At 45.0% G+C, this 18,236-nt stretch overlaps 1 protein-coding gene across 4 annotated transcripts in view; it reads right to left on the minus strand.

Annotated features, from left to right (window-relative positions):
* The window catches only part of LOC117142929 (nephrin), a 64,926-nt gene that overhangs the window by 30,619 nt on the left and 16,071 nt on the right, over positions 1–18,236 (minus strand). For all 4 annotated transcript variants that reach the window (XM_033307228.1, XM_033307230.1, XM_033307229.1 and 1 more), the window contains exon 2: positions 12,463–13,182. In XM_033307228.1, coding sequence (XP_033163119.1) covers positions 12,463–12,745 — 283 coding nt within the window. In that variant the 5' untranslated portion in view covers positions 12,746–13,182. The remainder of the gene's footprint in view (positions 1–12,462; positions 13,183–18,236) is intronic.

Consider the following 18,236-nt stretch of genomic DNA (forward strand, 5'->3'; position numbering starts at 1 on the left):
GTGCATTATTAATGGGAAAATTAGTTGCGGCTTTGGTTAATGTTGCTGTAAGCTGATTTCCTTGATTTATGGCCCTCAGCCCGGCCGTTTGTGTTTAATTATTTATTTGCTTAAACAGTTTTTTAATTGCAATTGATTGAATGCCACTTGCGGCATATTAAAATTTCAGAGCACCGCAATTACACGGAATCGCAATAGCAAGCGCGGTGAATGGTGAATGGCCATTTCATTCCACGTTAATTGGATGGTAGGATGATGGATGACCTCCAGTAGGTTCGACAGGTCGCTCTAATGGCGCGTAAATTACTTGATTCCAATTACACCACCAACGACCACCCAAACAAAAGCCGCTGGGTGTGAAGAATGTGGGCCACGCCCCACCAACACACCGCACGAATTGCAGCAGCCGCAGCAGCTGGTACACATGTCCATGAATTATACAAATTTATGCGCTTTTAATTTTGGACCAAATGCAAAAATAACAGGCCACGTGCCAGGACGAAAGTCAAATACACTTTCCGCTGTCAACGGCAGCTGGATTGAATACCGGATGTCTTCCCCTGGACTAGTCAGCATAATCTCCATCGCTCACTGGAGCTGTGAAATGTGTTGGGTTGTGATGGCAAAAAAAGTGTCCAGGGACCGCAAGAACAACCAGTCGAAAGGGCTGAGAGTGAGCAGGGAAAACGAAACTGAAACTGAGACTGGAAAACAGTGAAAATGAGCAAATAAATTAAAATGCCAGCAATGGCACACAAAGCAGCCGCACGGCATTTAAAAAGTAAAATATGGCAACGACTTGCTGCAGGATATTTTTCGCCGACACAGCAACAACAGCGGGGGCATTGCTGCTCCTGATGCGGCTGCTCCTCCTTCTCCTGCTGCTGCTGCTGCAACATGCAACACATGCTGCGCAACACGAGCCGTTGCTGTAGTTCCAGCTGGAGAGGAGGTTTTGGAGGAGGCGAGAAGAGCCATGGTGCAGCTACAGGACACGACAGGACACAGCTCGCTTGGCTGCAAACAGGAGCAGCAACAAAAGCAGCAGCAGTAGCAGCCACCTCAAAACTGGGCCAAATATGCCGGGTGCTGGTTGCGTTGTGGGTCTGACAGGGGCATGGCACATTATTTACACGCGTGTTTATTATTTTCAATTAAAATGCACAGGGCGAATTTCGTTCGTAGGTAAACATGCGACAGCGACTGCCTGCCTTTTGTGACTCATGTCAGAGGCAGCAGCAGCAGGAGCAGCACAACAACGAAAGTAACACACAGATACCGAATACAAATAGCTCGGACCAAACCTGGGGGCTATTTATTTATAGTGCGTTCATTTTCAAGTTGTCGTAAAATTGCGTAAAAATCATTTTTGAATTTGTGCCAGTTTTTCGAAACAGCACCACAGAACTCGGCCCTCTGGCATCTGGGCACTATGGTGAGGTCAGGGGCGTAGCACTAAACCAGGTAAAAGGGGATTCCCTCAACCATTACTTTAGGCACCACAAAATAAAATCATGCTCTTGATTTTTTACTAAGGAAATATACTATTTATAGATTGAAGAGCCAATAGGAATTTCCTTAGAAACCCCCTAGCCCACGCCTCTGTGCTAGGTACCACCGATTTAGAACTTAGGCCCATACACACATTTACACTATACTACACACTTCAATGGCTTCTTTGCCGCTTCGAAAATTTCCCCCTGACACGAGCTGGCCCAAAATATTTTTATGTGTTTTTAATGCAATTTAATTTCGTTGCCCACGCACCAAAAAAAAAAATATATATATATTTGTATATACTTCTGGGGAAACCCGGGGTCCCAGGGACATATTTGGATTTGGACAGATGCAGAAAAATTCGTAAATGTTTGCCGTAGAGAGCCCAGTAATTCCGATTTAAATAAATCAAATTTTGTGAAGAGAAAAAGAGAAAATGAGCAGGCGCTGGCTTTTCCAGGTTTTTCCAAAATGAAAAGCAAGCCGGCGAAATGGTGGCTGATTGGGCGCCACTTCGGGCCAACGCACGGTAGTCATTGGAGCAATGGGTCCAGTCAGCAGTTTGCTACCGGAGTGAAAATCAATTTAATTATAGCCGACAATTAAATTTGCGCCGAATTAACAGCGACACTTCAGTGTTTTTTATCCCACTGGCAGTGGCAGTCAACAGGCGACAGTCTGCAGTCTCCTGGCTCCATTTTCCACTCACCAGTTGGACAAATGTCGCGCTGATTTCTTGTCAAACAATTTTTTAATCAGTGTCGCTTCACTAGAGCTGTCCTCGCCCTCCTTGCCCCATTTCCCCACTTCCCCATCTCCCCACTTCCCCATGTCGGTTTGGGGCTTTTCATTTCGCTGTTTCTCCAGCAGATGATGTTGGCGCCGCGCATCCTGCATCTCCTCCGCTCCGCCTGGCCAGAAAGCCAGTTGGTCCTCGCATTTACATGGCTTGTGCTTTATTTTTGGCTGCCAGCGCTGGCTTCGATAATTGCCTGCACATTTTGGGGAACGTTAATTCTGACACTGCCATGCCGAACAGCTGACTCATTGGAGCTGGAGCGCAGCGTCTGCTGCTTAATTTGACAAATTCGCATGACGCCGAAGCGCGAAGGCTAATTAGGCGCCTTGGCTTTGTTTTCGTCCAGTTCCCAGCTTCCAGCAGCCAGCACTCAGTTCTCAGAATTCCGAGCTCAAAAACAGCAGCTCGTAACTTTTAACGATGATGCAGAAACAAGACAAGACAAGTGCCGCCAGCAAGTTTGTTGGCCTTGCGTAAACAAATAATTAAAATAATGTGACGGGGCAAGTGCAGCTGCCTGCTTGCCGGCGCGTATCTGAAGTATATGCAGATATCTTAGTATCTGTATCTGTAGCTGCTTCTGTATCTGCAGCTGCATCTGCGTTTGCCATCAAGCGCAACTTTCGAACGCCCCCCACATGACAAGTGCAGATGCAGATGCCAAGTCATGGGAACTCGCCGCCGCGTTGACTTGCACTTTGGCCCAATTTTTGGCCTACACTCCCACCCACACTGCCAGAAAAAAGAGCTTGCTTCTTAGGAGATATTCCAGCAAAATACAAAGAAATTATAAATAAATGTTTCAAAATAAATAAATAGATTTCCTCAGCTTTGTGAGCTTAATTTCTGAGTGCATATATGCGTAAATACTAATCCAATTGCAATCCCTCAGATTAAATTTCATAGCCATTTTAAGCACAAAAGTTTGGCAAATGTCTTGAGTTTTCCTCATTAGGGGGCTTGTTTTCCCAAGTGCAGCAATGTGTTGTGCATATGCTGGAAAAGCTTTTAATTGTTTGCTTTTGTTTACCAATGAGGCAGCTGTCGCGACCTCCTTCGACGCCGAAGCTCGGCACTTGCTGCTGCTGATTGCTCTTTTTTGTTGTTGAGCTAATTGATTTATTTACTGTGTGCGCCTGTTTTGAAATAATTTCATGCTAATTTGCTTGTTAATCGTTCGCCTCCTCCACCCATCAACACCCAACCCCAAAGACCACCCCCCTCCATATGAGTGTGCCTGTGTGTGCGTGTGTTCTAGCGCCATTTTGCCTGTGACTCAAAGGCGGAGCTCCAATGAAGTGTGAAGTGTTGGCAGCCTTTTGCGTTTGCCCCTCCACCGAATGTTGTTGTTTTGTTGTTTGCTGCCGCTTTTGCTGTGCATTGATTGCTAATGAGCAGGGGCATTAGATGATTTAGTGCCACTCAAACCAGGATCCCCTCGATCCTCTCTATCCCCCCATACACCCGATTCCCGATTCCCGGCAGCGTTTTGTGAAAGCAAAACAAACACACATTAGAGAGCTCCACTTTCTCCGTGCCTCACTTGCAACCCCTGCTACATTTCCACTCGCTTCGTTTGCTGCGTGCATTTGACACTTGCGCCTTTCAATTTCTAGGGCCATAAACCAAATCGGCAACGAGTTCAATTCCAAGCTCAAGTGGCCATAGACCCCAAATGCTGCTCAAAGGACATAAAACCCCTATCGTCCATATATCAAATATATGGTGCAGACGAAGAAAAAATACCTACTTAAATTATCAGCACATTAGCATTCCGATTTGTCCATTAAATTTTCCACTTCAAAAGTAAATTACGCCCTATCAGTTTGATCGGGAATGTAATAAATTTTAAATATCAGGTCCACTATAAATCTTACTCCAAAGCATTTTCGCATTTAACTTGCTAGTTTATTCTACGTAAGACAGCAATGTGCAACACTTTTCTATTTTCGCCTTCCGAATCTTCTGAAGAAAAGTACAAAGAGAAGCCATATGCGTAGATTTCCTAATTAAAGATGTTAGTCATTCAGCTGCATCTTGAAGGTGTTTATATGGCGCGAAAGATGTTCAAGTTGGAAATCAGAAATGGAGTTATTTGGATTATATTTGAAGAGTCTTGAATTAGCAATTGGTAACTAGTTAATCTAAATCGATGGATATATAGAAAGAGTTTCTATTTGAGGCTGCATTTTTTCTGTGAATAGATGACCATTTTTCCAGTAATATTTTCTCCATGTGAGCTCCCTGGTTTATGGCCACGCCCAAGGAGCCAGTTTGGAAGCCTTTGCTATCAATGCTGGTGCTATTTTGTATCTGCTTCGGCAGACTGCCATAACTCAGACGTGGCGCACTCAATTTGCTTACTTGGCAACAGTGTGGCAAGATCAGGGGGCAGAAAGTGGACGCGGGCATGGGGCAGGGTTCAGGGTGCAGGGGGCACACCTCTGCGGCAGACGCGACTCCCTGGCCTTTGGCTGCTCGCCCAACTATTGCTATTGCTCGCTCCTTTTTGGCCATTTTGTAGCTATTTTATTTTGTATTTATTTGGCGCTTCTTTCGCCATTTTATGCTGTGACATTTCAGCGCTGGCTTCGCCGGCGACAAAATCCGTTTTATTTATATGCAAAATATGTAAATTTACGACCAGCACGACCCGCTTTTCCCCCCATTTTCCCCCACCACCGCAGTCAACGGGGGAAAGCAGAGGAAACAAGTTGCGTACTTGTATTTTATGCACAGCATTGCATACTTATGGGCCACAACAAGATTGAATGTGTGCTGGTGAGTATCTGTGTGTGCGTGTTTTTTGCTGGCCGTGTGTGTTGGTGTTTAGATTTACAAGTGCGATTTCGATGGAGTTTATTTCATGTGCCGAATCGCCTTGCCCTTGATGGGAGACTAAAGCCCGAGAATTTACGCACGCATCTGCATATTTATGCATTTCGGTGTGGAATAAAATGAGTTGCCTCAGCCGTCTGACAATAATTTAGATAATTTTTGTTTTAATTAAACGCACAGCTGACAAACTGTTCAGATTTATGGGTCGCTGGCCATAAATAAAACCTCCAGCGACCGACCGCAACTGGCCAAGCTGGGAATGAAAATGCCAAGCTTAAAATGCAGCAAATGTAATTCGCTCTAATTTATTTACTCCGACCGATGCAATTTATGGCAGTTCCTGTTGTTTCTCTACAGCTGTATTCCTGTATTCCCATTTGCTCTGCTATTTTCAATTTGCAACAATTTATGGCAGCGTTTTATGCAAATCCAGCGACTAATCACCGCGCCACACGACTTGCCGAAGGGCAAAGCTGTCGGTAAATTAAAATTTAATAAAAATGCAAATTACCCAAATTGCAGCTAGCCGGCCACGCCCCTTCCGTCAATGTCGCCGCCCATTTGACTAATTTTCAATTAACCGCTGGGCGGAAAAATGTCCAAGTCAAAGGGTTGCAAAGCTGGCCATCCGAAAGTCCGCCAAGTGGAAAATGTTGCAAAACCGAAAGACAAATGAAGGGGAGTGGCCGCAGCGGGCGCACGTTGTTGTTAAGTATTCACAAACGAGTTGATTACGTGTCTCACATAGATTTGCCCTTTTCACGATTTCACAATCGAAATGGAATTTCCACTGAAAGTCGGTCGGGTAAAAATCACCAAGCAGTGCAGGAGGAACAAACGTTTGCTTGGCATGTTCAAGTGATAAATTCAATTTTCCACTTGAGCGCCACAACGAGCCCCATTCCGCAATGTGTGACTAATGGCGTTTACTGGTGGCCAGGTCATCGTCATCCCATTGCTGCTCGGCGGCGGCGGCGGCAATCAAACAGAAATCATAAAGGCGTGTTGTCCAAACATAAACATAGGGCTCGCCTCCTGACTTTGGATCCCATCGAACAAAGGCCAGCCCATCCAGTTGCCCACATCCCCATCCCCACGAGAAACGCGTGCCGTGCGGCGATAAAAATTACAAATTCTCACACCACCTTCACTGCCACTTCCACTTCCACTCCCAGGACCTTCTACTGGAGGTGTGCACTGGAGCGTTGACTCGGACTTGGGATGCATTGTGCGGACAGGCCGAAGGGTGATGTCCCGGCGATTGCGTGATTCACCAGACACAATACAATATTAATCGGTTGGGGATTAGGTGGAATTACCCAGACAAGTGACTAGACTTGATTACAACGGCAGGTGCTTGTGTAATCGCACTCCTTTCATCAGCTAAAGTTAGAATCAAATGTGTATTGTTACTTTCAAAAAGTAGGACTTTGATTGAGTGACCAAACTATAATTAAAGCAACGTTCAGTTCTCTTAAATGTTATGGATAAGCGTTTAAAGTAACAGAAATGCATTTCGGTAACTGCCACATGAAGTGAAATGTCGAAAAAAACTGAATTATTTAATTGTTATTATTATTTTTATGGCATATTTCCATTTGTTTGCAAGTGGCACATTTAAAAGTAACTACGGTGGCTACAGCTACCCAGTTTGCAACCCCCAACCACCCGCTGTGAATTGGGCAGACAAACTGTGGAGTGGACAAATAAAGGCGCTCATAAAATTGAATTTTTTATGACTAACGAAACGAAACCCATGCCCCCGAAGGGTTAATTTCGAAGTGAACTGAAGTGGAGCGGAAAGCGGAGAGCTGAAAGCAGAAAGGACAAAGTGCAAAGGACCAAACGCTGTTGTCGATGGCAAACGTTAACTGATTTGCACCTTTTGACTTTCGGCTGACTAACAAACACAAGGTCGATGGTGTGATGGTGGTGGTGGCGCTGATTAACGGAAGCATTACTCACAGTCCGGAAAATCGGTGGTGGGGCACGATATGGGGGATGCCAAGGGGGAAATGAGGAGTTCGGCGGGCACTCAATCAAGTGCAAAATGCAAATGCGTTGAGCAGCTAAAAATACCAGCAACAAAAGGGAAGTTGCGGCCCATAAAAGCCGGCCAACAGCAGCTGCAAGTGCCAGATCTTATGCTCCCTCCTCCGACAATCCGACTTTATAGAGTCCCTCCAGCGATTGTATCCCCCCGCTGGAAAAACCCCAACCATTCATCCTTAGTGTTGCATTTATTGCGCTTGTTAAAGGCATCTAAAAAGGGAAGCGCGAGCGAGAGAAACAAGTTAAAAAGTCATAAAATGATATTTATTTCATTCCGCTGCCGCGTAATGCGGCACTGCCAGCCATCAGCAGCCTCGCGGGTGGCATCATCGCAAGACCCAAACACGATGATGAGGAATCAGTGCACTGCGAGAAAATACAGCAAGCTAACTACATAGCTAAGTACAAGTGGGTCAAGGTGAGAACTCCAAGATTAAAGAAACTAATTTAATAAATATGACTCAATCGCATTATTGATTAACAAATAACAGAGTATAGCAATAAGTATTTTCAACTAAGGCCACCACTTTTTATTTTCCGTGTATCTGGAGCAGAAAGCTGAGCAGCTAGAGCGGCACCAGCTGACACCGAAGCTGGCCAAGAAGAAGTTCCGTAGATTTGCTTTTTATTTGAAATTTATATGCGAACTCGCCGCGTCCCGTCTCCCGGGGCAAAGTCGGTGGGAAACGCACAAAAAAGGATCTATGTGCCGGCAGGAGGATGGGGTAACTGCCTTTTCACACAACTATTTGCCGCTTTTATGGAGTTGAAGCTTTGACTTCTTGGCTGCTCTCGCCAAGCCACTGGAAATGGAAATGCGCCAGCGTTGTGGCTTTTTAATGTTTTCTTGTTAAAGTTTATTGAAAAACTTTGGCCAGTCACGTTTGAGTAGTCAGCGGGCGCAGTAACTTATACATATATACAACTCTGAATACAACCACATACTCAGCTGGACGTTCAGCATGGCATATATACTATACCAAACTATATATTTGGGGGAGAACGATTTCAGCGATTCGTTTTCCCGACCAGAAATGAAACATCTGCAGGAGTGCACGCCCCGACGCCCATGAAAATGGGCCAAAAGTGATTTCTTCTGTTTAATAATGAAAACGGAAACTTGTGCATATTACTTTATCTATTCTTCTGCCCGACAGGGGGCGTTTGAGTGCGCAGGGGAGTGGGGGTGGGGGCGTGGTCGTGTTTGCTCATAATTGAAATTTCGCGCTAAACAGGAAGTGGCTATTGCCAGCGCTTTTGTTGCGGCCAGTTCAAGTTGTTCGAGTCGTGTTGAATCAACTCGGTCTAAAAAGCTTTTCCAAGGGGGGTGGTGATGGTAGCTGTTGCTGGTAGTTGTGAGTGGCACATGGCCGAGTTGCGGGGAAAATGCAGTTCATAAACAACAGCAGGAGATGCGAAAATGCAATAATATTTATGAGAAACACTCTGCGGCCGGGCATGGGTGCAGATCTGATGGCGAGATGGTCGAGTGCAAAAGAAAATTAAGACCGAAGAAAATGTGAAATGTGTGTGAAAAACATATAGAATGGCACGGGAGTGGGAGTACAAATTCCGCCCGGGGAATTGTCATTGTTTCCACATCCACAGAAACTACAGAAACTACACATGTTCCCATCCTCGGACTCGCTCTCCTTTTGTGGGCCAAACAATGGAGCCTCAAGTTTACCACTCAATAGTAGTTCTAAGACCAAGTTTTCTGCTCGATATTATGTCAACATATCGATCGGCTGGGGGGCAGCACTTTTGTGACTCGGCCATTGAATGAGTGCCAACCTTTCAGCTTTTTAATGAAACCCCATATTTAACTAGTCGACAAAGGAGGCTGTGTATAAAGAGCATTTTATTGAACTTATACATTTCCTCGCTTTTTACCAAGTTAAATTGTGCTGAGTAAAAACTACACATTCATTTAAGCTGCATAATCGATGCTTTTTTTTAAATTTATTGCTAGTTGTCTATAGCATTTCAAAGTTATGTGCAAGTCTGTTTCCATCTTTAGTTGTACTGCTATAGAGTTTTTTACCTGGCTGGACATTCTTTCTCCCTGGCATTCCATCTATCGTGGTGCGCTTTTCCTTTCCTTTCCGGCACTCTCTGCATTTCCCGCTGCATCAATTTATTTTCCACTCTCGTGTCGGTGCCGTCTGTCAAGTCAGTTGCTCCCCTTGGCAGTTTCCTCCCAGTTTTTCCAGCATTTTCAGCCCACACCCCAGCCATTTCCACCGCACACACGTACTGTGTGCAGTGTGACATGTGCTTCCTCTGTTGTATTTTCGAGCTCCCTCCTACCGGTTTGTGTTCTCCTTTCGTATTTGGTGCCACTGTTATTTTCCACATGTGAAATTGAACTTTGCATCTTGCTGCGACGCGTCGCAACTTCAGAGATACAAAATGCAACGAAATTTTCATTTGCCAGCGCCGATGTTGCACTTGACTTGTGGCGCTTCTGCCGCCCGTGCACCACTGACAAGCAGCTCCACCTCTGCATCCACATCCATATGCGCCCCCTACCCGCTCCAATCCATTCCCCAGCCATTGGTGCACTCCACATGCTGGGGCATCCATTCTGACCGCCTGGCAGCGCTTACGACGCTGTTTTGACACTGCGAACGCGCGCGTGTTTATAAATAAAATATTTAAGGAAATATATATTTGTGAAATTTTTCCACGCTTCTTTGCTGGATGGATGGATGGGATGCTTGCTGCGTGTTTGTTGCACATGTGCTGCACCCTTCATCTGCAACTGCATCTTCTGCTGCTGCTGTTTTTTCCTTTGAAGTCCATAAAAATTAACAAAAAATCAATTTACAACACAAACGATGCGCTGATGAGGCGAGTGAAGAATGAGAAATGCCTGGGTAAATATATGTGGAGTGCCCTTGTGGATGTTTTCATGTTTTCATTGCAATCGAATGTGCGCTTAGTGACGCCGCCTGTGATCTAAACCGCCACGCCCACTGCCCTTGTGGTGGTTTTTTCTCGCAGTGCATGCATATGAACACTTTTTGCGAGCGTGTTGATTGCCCATCAAAGCAAAGCCAAGGCCAGGGAAAAAGCAGCAGGAGCACAGCAGGAGATTTGCATAGGGGACACACACACACAATAAATCCCCCTAATGCCAAAGCGCTTCAATACTTGTACACCTAAAAAATTAATGCAAAATTAAAGAAAAAATATGAGTATAAACCTTTTAAATCATATTTTACTTTTATCATGTCATAATGATCATATTTTTAAATTAATGAATGAAACACACAAGTCTTCTGAATATTTATCTTTGACTAGATTGGTTTGTGAGCTATCAAGACCAATTAGAGTATTTCGAAATCTGAATCTATTTTCTCCGCGTGCAGTTGTTGCTGTAGCGTCAGCAGGAACATAAAAATAGCGACGATTATGATGAAAATATTCATGCGACAAACGGAAGCCATATCTCCTGGCTGGTTGGCTCTGGAACTGGTTCCCCCAAAACACGCGATGTGCTGGGACTTGTTTATGTGCCAACGATACGCAGCACATTTGGATTCCACTTAAGGCGTCACCACGCATCCAATGTGTGAGTGTGTGTGTTTTGGCCACAGTTTGAGATACACGCCGAAATTCCTTTAGCCAGATCAATAGCAAGTCAAGTCAATGGGAGTCGAGGCACTTGAGGGCCGAAGCTATGGGAGAGGCTTTGCTGGCGTAGCCATGCAAATGCCAAGTTGAAACCGGAGTCAGACGAGGATTGGCGCTAATAAAGCGGCAAACGTAATTAAATTTAATGCCCGGGATGCTCAGACAAAAGCCAAACGTCCATGACGCCCAAGTCGGAAAATGTCTAAATCCGAGTATAGAAATTCAATTTACTACAAAATCCCATGCATCGGTGGGCTCGACGCTCGACGACGACAAACGGCAGCGTAATAGAAAATGCTGGAAAATGTGTCTCGATTTCGGCAAATCCTGTCATAAATTTCAGGCGCCTTTGGCCACGACCCAACCCAACCAGCCCAACCCATCCAGTTCTCCGAAACAAGATCCTGTAAGGCAACAAAGGAAGGCGGCACGCAGACGACGAGCCCGAAAGGAAAATATGCTGATGTCGATGCCGAATTATGATTTGTTTTTGTCGACTGGCCGGCGGGCAGAAAGGGGCGGCATCAGATATTGGGGAAATGGGATTTGATCCAAGGTTACCATCGACCCAACGACCAACTACTCGCAACAACAAGTTGAGACCAGTTGAGACGCTCGTAAAAAGCACAAGGCACCACCGGTTTTCCATCACTACTCGCACCGATACCCGGCGATATGGAATCCTCGAGCGGAAAGTCCGAAAGGCAGCAAGGCAGACCCAACACATCCTCGACCTCGCAAATTATAAAGTTGTTTGGCCAAAAGTGCTGACGCCTCTCGCAGCCATGGCTTGCAAGTTTTGTCTTCGTTTTGAAAAATGTGCCAAAAGCCAAGGCGAAAATGCTGGTGGAAAAAGTTCGGCACGTTTTATCTAACGCACATTGATAAGGATTTTTGGCAGTCGTCGCATGATTTGCAAGTTTGCACAAAATGCTTCAGCAAGATGAACGTTTTGTGCAGACGTGAGCGAAAATGCGATGACCTCTTGGCATAGTTTGGCTCTTCTTTTTTCTTTTCCCCATCTAAGGATTTACATTCCGATGATCAAATCAAGTGGCCAGCGGCTCTGCGAGCTTATGGGATTGTGAACAGGTGTTGGCCAGGGCCAACGGAAATGAAGTTTGGGTATAAAAAAAAAAGATAAAACATCAACTTATGGTAAGTTCATTCCATATATGTTATGCATTCAGAAGCTAACAAATTTATTTCGTACTAACATTAAATCTAGCTGAACCGTTAATCCCAAAACCACAGTCTAAACATTCCCATTCCTGGCTTTTCATATTCACCGAGAACTTTCCCACTGGTTCTTCTGTGCTTATTTCGAATCCCACCAAATATTCCTGCATTTTAAACAGTTTCTATTGTCTGGGCAAATCCTAATGACGGGCGCAGACCATAACGAGCAAGACTTCCCTTCAATAATTTGAGGGGAAAGCAGCAGCTCGTTACAGCTGCAAATAACTGAGTTTGAGCTGACTTTCTTTTCAGTTTTCGGTGCAAAGCGCACTCAACCCAATCCTATCCAACGAGAGCCAACCCAACTAGAGCCCGAGTCCAAAACTCCTGCCAATCGTTAGCTGTTATTGTTATTGCGAGTAATACAGTTGCTGCTGGTGGTTGCCGGTTGTACTCACTGTTCTTTTGAAAATCCTGCGACTCCTCGTCCGCCGAAACCGATTTCAGTTGCTGCAGGCAAGTCAACAGGACCAACGTGAAGCCGACAGCCCAAATCGTTTTCCCATTGTCCGGGCATCTCGTCCGTGATTTTCGATGTGTGTTGATGTTGCACTTGCAGTTCGTGTTGCTTTTGCTTTTGCTGTTGCTGTTGCCGGTTTGTCTTGGCCAATATGTCGTTTGCATGGCTGTTGTCTCGGTTTCCAGTGTATTTGTTGGCAATAAAAGCTGCATGGCTGTCATTTTGTCGTGCTTGCGGTGCGTTGTGCCAAACGCAAGACCGTCTCGTCATTTATGTGGCAAACTTCAATTTGACCAAAGTGTCAAAGAAACAAGCGAGAGTATACAAGTATTGCCAAGGAGTACAGAATGTTGCAGCTTGCCAGCTTGCAGTTGGCAGTTCGGGTTTCTGCGTTTCTGTGCTTCTGACCTGGCGCCAATAAACACGCGTCTCCTTGTTATGGCCGCTCGGCTATTTCCGCTTCCGCCGTTGCCTTTAATGAAGCGCCAATGTACTCGTGGCCCATAAAAAGAGCATTTCCGCCGACATTTACGAATGCATGTCCGTGTGAGTCAGATCAAGTCCGTAGCATCGCTTAATGTGCTTTTACATGTTTATTCGCCCTTTTATGGACATTCCTTTCTTTTTTTTTATTTCGGTGGATTGCTGGTCGGGAATCCTGCGAATAGAAAACCAAACGTCAAAACATGAGCAAGTGCTGATTGTTTTTTTGGGGGAGGTACACAAGAAAAAAATAAAGTAAAAATGTGTATAAAATGTTTAAAGAAAGAATTCACTTCCGAAAAGCTATTTTATAGAGTCTCAATATACTGTATGTTTTAGATCGCATATGGGAATATATTTATTTCACGATTTTAATTCAAGTGTTGTAGCAAGTGGCTGGCAGAAATATGAAAAGTGCTAATAAAAATGTTTATACGTTGGACGTCAGGCAAATTGGGCTCGTAAAGAGCTAGTCGAAAAGGGTAAGTCCAGAAGTGGAATCGAGGAGACCATAAGACTGACTCACAAAGGATTCGGAGCATTCGGAGGATTCGAGGGGAGTACACTCCTCGAAATTGGTTGTTTTATGTGGCCAGCGCATCGATGAAGTGTGATTAATGGCGCGTTTCAATGTGAGATGCGTAATTAAGGCTGTAGATTTATGTGCTCGCCAGCAGCTGAGGCATGACCTTCCCACCCCCAAGGAACCGCACCCCCTTCGTAACTTGGAACTCTCATCTGCTTAACCCCCGGGTTGTCGGCCCATAAAATCGAGCCCTCGCTGAGTGCTGCTTTATCACCTAGCCAAATGGTGCCGCTGCGCCTTTTAATTGCGTGTTTTCGAGGAGCACGAGTGTCGACAATTAAAGAACGCATCAAAATTGATAAGCCAAAATATACTCCAGCTTGCTGTGCAACCCCAATGAAAACCGCTCGTGCGTCACGCTTACTTGGCCCTTAACCCACTGGTGTTGCATTAATGGAGTGAAGACGAGCCGGGGGTTGCAGGACCTCTCACTTTCACCTTAACCCAGAAAACGCGTGCTGGCTTAATTATGCAACATTTTGTATCGGCAACCATGCGACAACTTTCTTCTCTTTCTCTACTGAGTGCGTTTGTGTGTGTTACGCCGGTTTTAATGAGCATTTGTGGAGCACACACACACACACATACTTGCGAAATTGATGTGTGCGCCAAGGAGTGCAAATAAATAATATATGTTCTTCGCGAAAAGTTCATAAATCTGCATGATGCCATTTGATTAAAAGATAATAACTTGAAATCCTGCCTTTCTTTAAGGGGCGGATATACCACGGCCCATATTCTTTTGCTCTTACACGGGTAAAAATTCCTTTAAAAATATAAGTTGGATACTAAGACAGAGTACATATATTCCTGTTTGAATGCAAAACGGGGGATTTTCTCCCGGTGTACCTGTATTTCATGCTTTCTTTATTCCCTCTTTTCTTGTTACCTGCCCATAAATTAACCGGGGTGAGAACTGAGGCTATTGACAGTCAAACTTTGCTCATTAGTAAATTTCCGACAAGCAACGCATGTTGCTCCATCTGTCTGCCCCTTAGGTATAAAGCTACACAAAAATATCGGGTGTATATATATAGCCCTGTAGAGTCAGCTGCCGCTGCCTTTTGCTGCGTATCTGTGGCATTCAGTTAGCATATTTTATTGCTGATTAATTAACTAGGCGAAGTGCGAAAGGGCCGAAAGACGAAAGATGACTTCGCAGTTGCATTGTGACGTTTCGGCCTGAACTTTAATGACACCAAGTGGAAGATTTGCTAATTAAAAAAGTTTGCCAATTCGAACACAAAACAGGAGGGGACAAGGCTAATGAAAGGGATTTTCCCCGGACCGGAGGGAAAAGTTTAATTTCACTTCCAGGCGTTGTTGCTGCCGAGTATCGTATAACTATGGCCAACTACTGACGCTTAAAGCCCCAGTTAGTCCGGTTAGTCCAAGTTGGGAAGCATTTACCGACAAAGAATTTGTTGTCCAATTTATAAGGAATTGTGTGTCGAAAATAGCACAGTTTGTCCAAACGAAAGCCTCTGAGAAAGCCGGCTGATCTGATCTGCTGGCCATTCTGGCATTTGGCTATTTTGGTAGCTGCCAGCCGCAGGCAGTGGCCATGTCTACTTGCCCACTTGCTTATTTGCCTATTGATTGGTTTTGCTGGTCAGGTGCTAGTAGTGCCATTCATCCGCCCACCTATCAGGCATCGAGCGTCTTTGCAGATTTTAGCCTTGTCAAATTACCACAGCCACTCCATCATCGTTAGGCCCGGCTACCACTCCTGCACCCAGTCGGCGAACCAGGGAACCGGAGCATCCGGGAATCCGGGAACCCGTCATCAGGGCTCACAAATTTATGGGCAAATGCTCAACTTTGCCATAAATGTTCATCATAATGTGACACAATTTCCTCAAGATTTAACGCCGCATAAAAACCCCCGCGCCCCAGGCCACTCCCATATGGTAATGGCGGGGGCCAAGGAGGCGGGATTGCGTGTGGGAATAGAAATGGAACTGGGATTGGGATCGGGAATGGGATGGCAATCTGGGGTGAGACTCCCCCATGCATTGTGCAATCCACATGCTCAATAAAGTCAAAGACGCATAACTCTCGGCGTAAGCGGGCGATGGCAGCTGGCATAAATTTTGAAATAAAATAATATGAAATGAAATGAAATGAAATAAAATATAAATTCAGCTGCAGTCAGTCAGTCAACGCATGCAGGCGACAGATAGACGCAGTGTGAATCTAAGTGACAGCCTTCTCCACTTATCGGCCAGCTGGGAGCAGAACCAAAAAGAGGGGGCTTAAGGGGACTCCTCCTCGAACGGCGACTGTGCCAGCGTGTGATATATCATAAGCATGCGTCTGACAAGCGTAAGTACCGCTGCTGTCACTGTCACAGGACTAACAGGACCAACAGGACCAACGGGAGCAGCTGAGGAGCAGCTGAAGCGCCACATGAAGCGCCAACTTCTTGGCGACGACGCGTGTTATTACACCATGCGGCATACTTTTAGCGCCACTCAAAGAACATTTCGCTGGCATTGTTGCGGTGCACTGCGAGGAATTTTGTGTTAAAATGATTACGCACATATATGAAAACAGGATGAGAATAAATAAACGTTTATAAAGATGAGTAGTTTGAATGCCTTACTATTTATCATGCCAAGCTATTATTGGCATGAATTCCCATACCACTTTTCAGTGTATCTGTTTGTGTGTATAAATAAAAGTTGAATTATGACAAAAGGAGCCAGCAGTGAGTAGCGGATGCCAGGGCAGAGGAGCCGCCAACCTGCCCACTATGGCCTGATAATGCGCTTGGCGCTGACTTGCCCGTGACTTGGAGCGTGTGTTTGGGCGCGGTGTGCGTGCGAGGCGTTTAACATGTCGTATGCGCAATTTGTGAAATATGTGAGAACAGAGCCTGCCAGCATGAGCAATAAGTTCTGCTCCTTCTGTGCCTGTGCCTGTGCCAGTGCCCACTTCCCACCACACCACCACTGCATATGTGTGTGTAAGTAAGCAATTAGTTGCCTTTTCAGCTGAAGTAAAAGAAAATCGGGTGAGCATGGAGCGGCGGAGGATAAGCAAACAGCAGCTCATTAATATCCTTTATGCGTTTATTACATCAGCAGGCGGCGTCTTATGAAAAAACATAAATTAATGCAGAGCATCGTCCGCAAGAGCGGGCAGAAAAAATAACAATTAGGCCGGCAAAAGGCAGTTGGTCGAATCAATCAGACAACTCAATATAATTGGCCTAATTTATTTGTCACGCTCCAGTCGGTTTTTCTCATGCGTTGCGTACTGAATATTCCCGATAATTGGCAAGACGATACGCAACATTCTGTGTAATGAAAATTAAAAATTAATGCACAAAGGTGGGCGCTTTAATCAAATCCCCTTCGCTTCGGGTAAATATTAAATATGCTTTTCCCTCGCTTATTTTTTGTATACTGCTTTGCGTGCGAGTGTATGTTTTATATTTTTTTTTCGCTTGATTCTTGTTTAAATAAATATTTGCCGTCCAGGCACTGACCTTTTGGCCTCATTGCGTCCCCTGCATTGATTGAAGTTTTTCTTTTTCCATTTTTTTTTTACATACATATTTTGTATGTTTTTGCCATAGATGTTCGTTCGCACTCAGTGGATTTCAAGCTCATGTTTGGGCAGCCGGCCAAGGCAAACAAAGGAGCAAGCTCCATGTCGAAGGCTCCTTGTCGTACATCATATAGCTCCTCATATAAGAATTTATTCATGTGTTTATAGTGGGCACTTCAATTTCTCATTCTTTCATTGAAAGATTGCAGTCTTTGATTTTACTCCCTTCGAATTTTTCATTTTTCTTCGGCTTTGGGCTTTTAAGTTAAATGTGTAGCAAAACAGTAGAGGAAACTAAGGAAATGCTAGTAGGTAAGAGCTTTATAAATGTATTCCTATTTAAGTCGAAACAAGTTCTTAAAAGTAATGTACGACTTTCGGGTTTTGCAACTTTTATAGTTTTTCGTTAAAGTTCAATATTTCAGAGTAAAAATACCTGAAGTTTGATTAAAGCCTCGGAGAATGAGTAGCTGCGATAGCACGACACAAAAGGTTTAAAAAACCAGGACAATGGGCTGCCGCAATTCACTTTATCTTTGTGTTCGGACACCTTGGGCCATTTTCCTGTGGAATCCGGAAATCACAAAGGGAAATTACATAAAAAACTACTCCATTTGACTAATTTAGTGCACGCACACGGTCGCATGGGGGGCGGTGTGTGAGGAAAGTTTGTGGCCAGAATGGCAAAGGTATGGGCTGGATACAAAGCTCTACCCGTCCCTGGACGACTGTCAGTCAGAGGGAAGCGAGTCGTGGAACTGGTCGCCTGGCATGTGGACGCCGAGGAGCCAGTGATTCGCTCCCCTCACCTGTCCAAACGCCCTGACAGCTTTATATAAATAAACCAAATGGGTAAACACGACGGCTGCTGCTTTGGCTGCGGTTGCCACCAAATTTACCTTAAATTTGACAACATGCGCCAGGATCACAGGTGGCGCTTCTGCGCCAGACTTTCATTTGGGCCATGGCCCAAGTTTGCCTCACATGCCCTGCCCTATCCTTACCCCTTTTCCAAATCCCGGCTCATCCGTCAATCATGTCGGCGATTCCTTATTTATTTACACACTTTTGGCTGGCTTTAATTTGGT

The sequence above is a fragment of the Drosophila mauritiana genome, chromosome 3R (assembly GCF_004382145.1).
Source record: "Drosophila mauritiana strain mau12 chromosome 3R, ASM438214v1, whole genome shotgun sequence".
Taxonomy (NCBI): Eukaryota; Metazoa; Arthropoda; class Insecta; order Diptera; family Drosophilidae; genus Drosophila; species Drosophila mauritiana.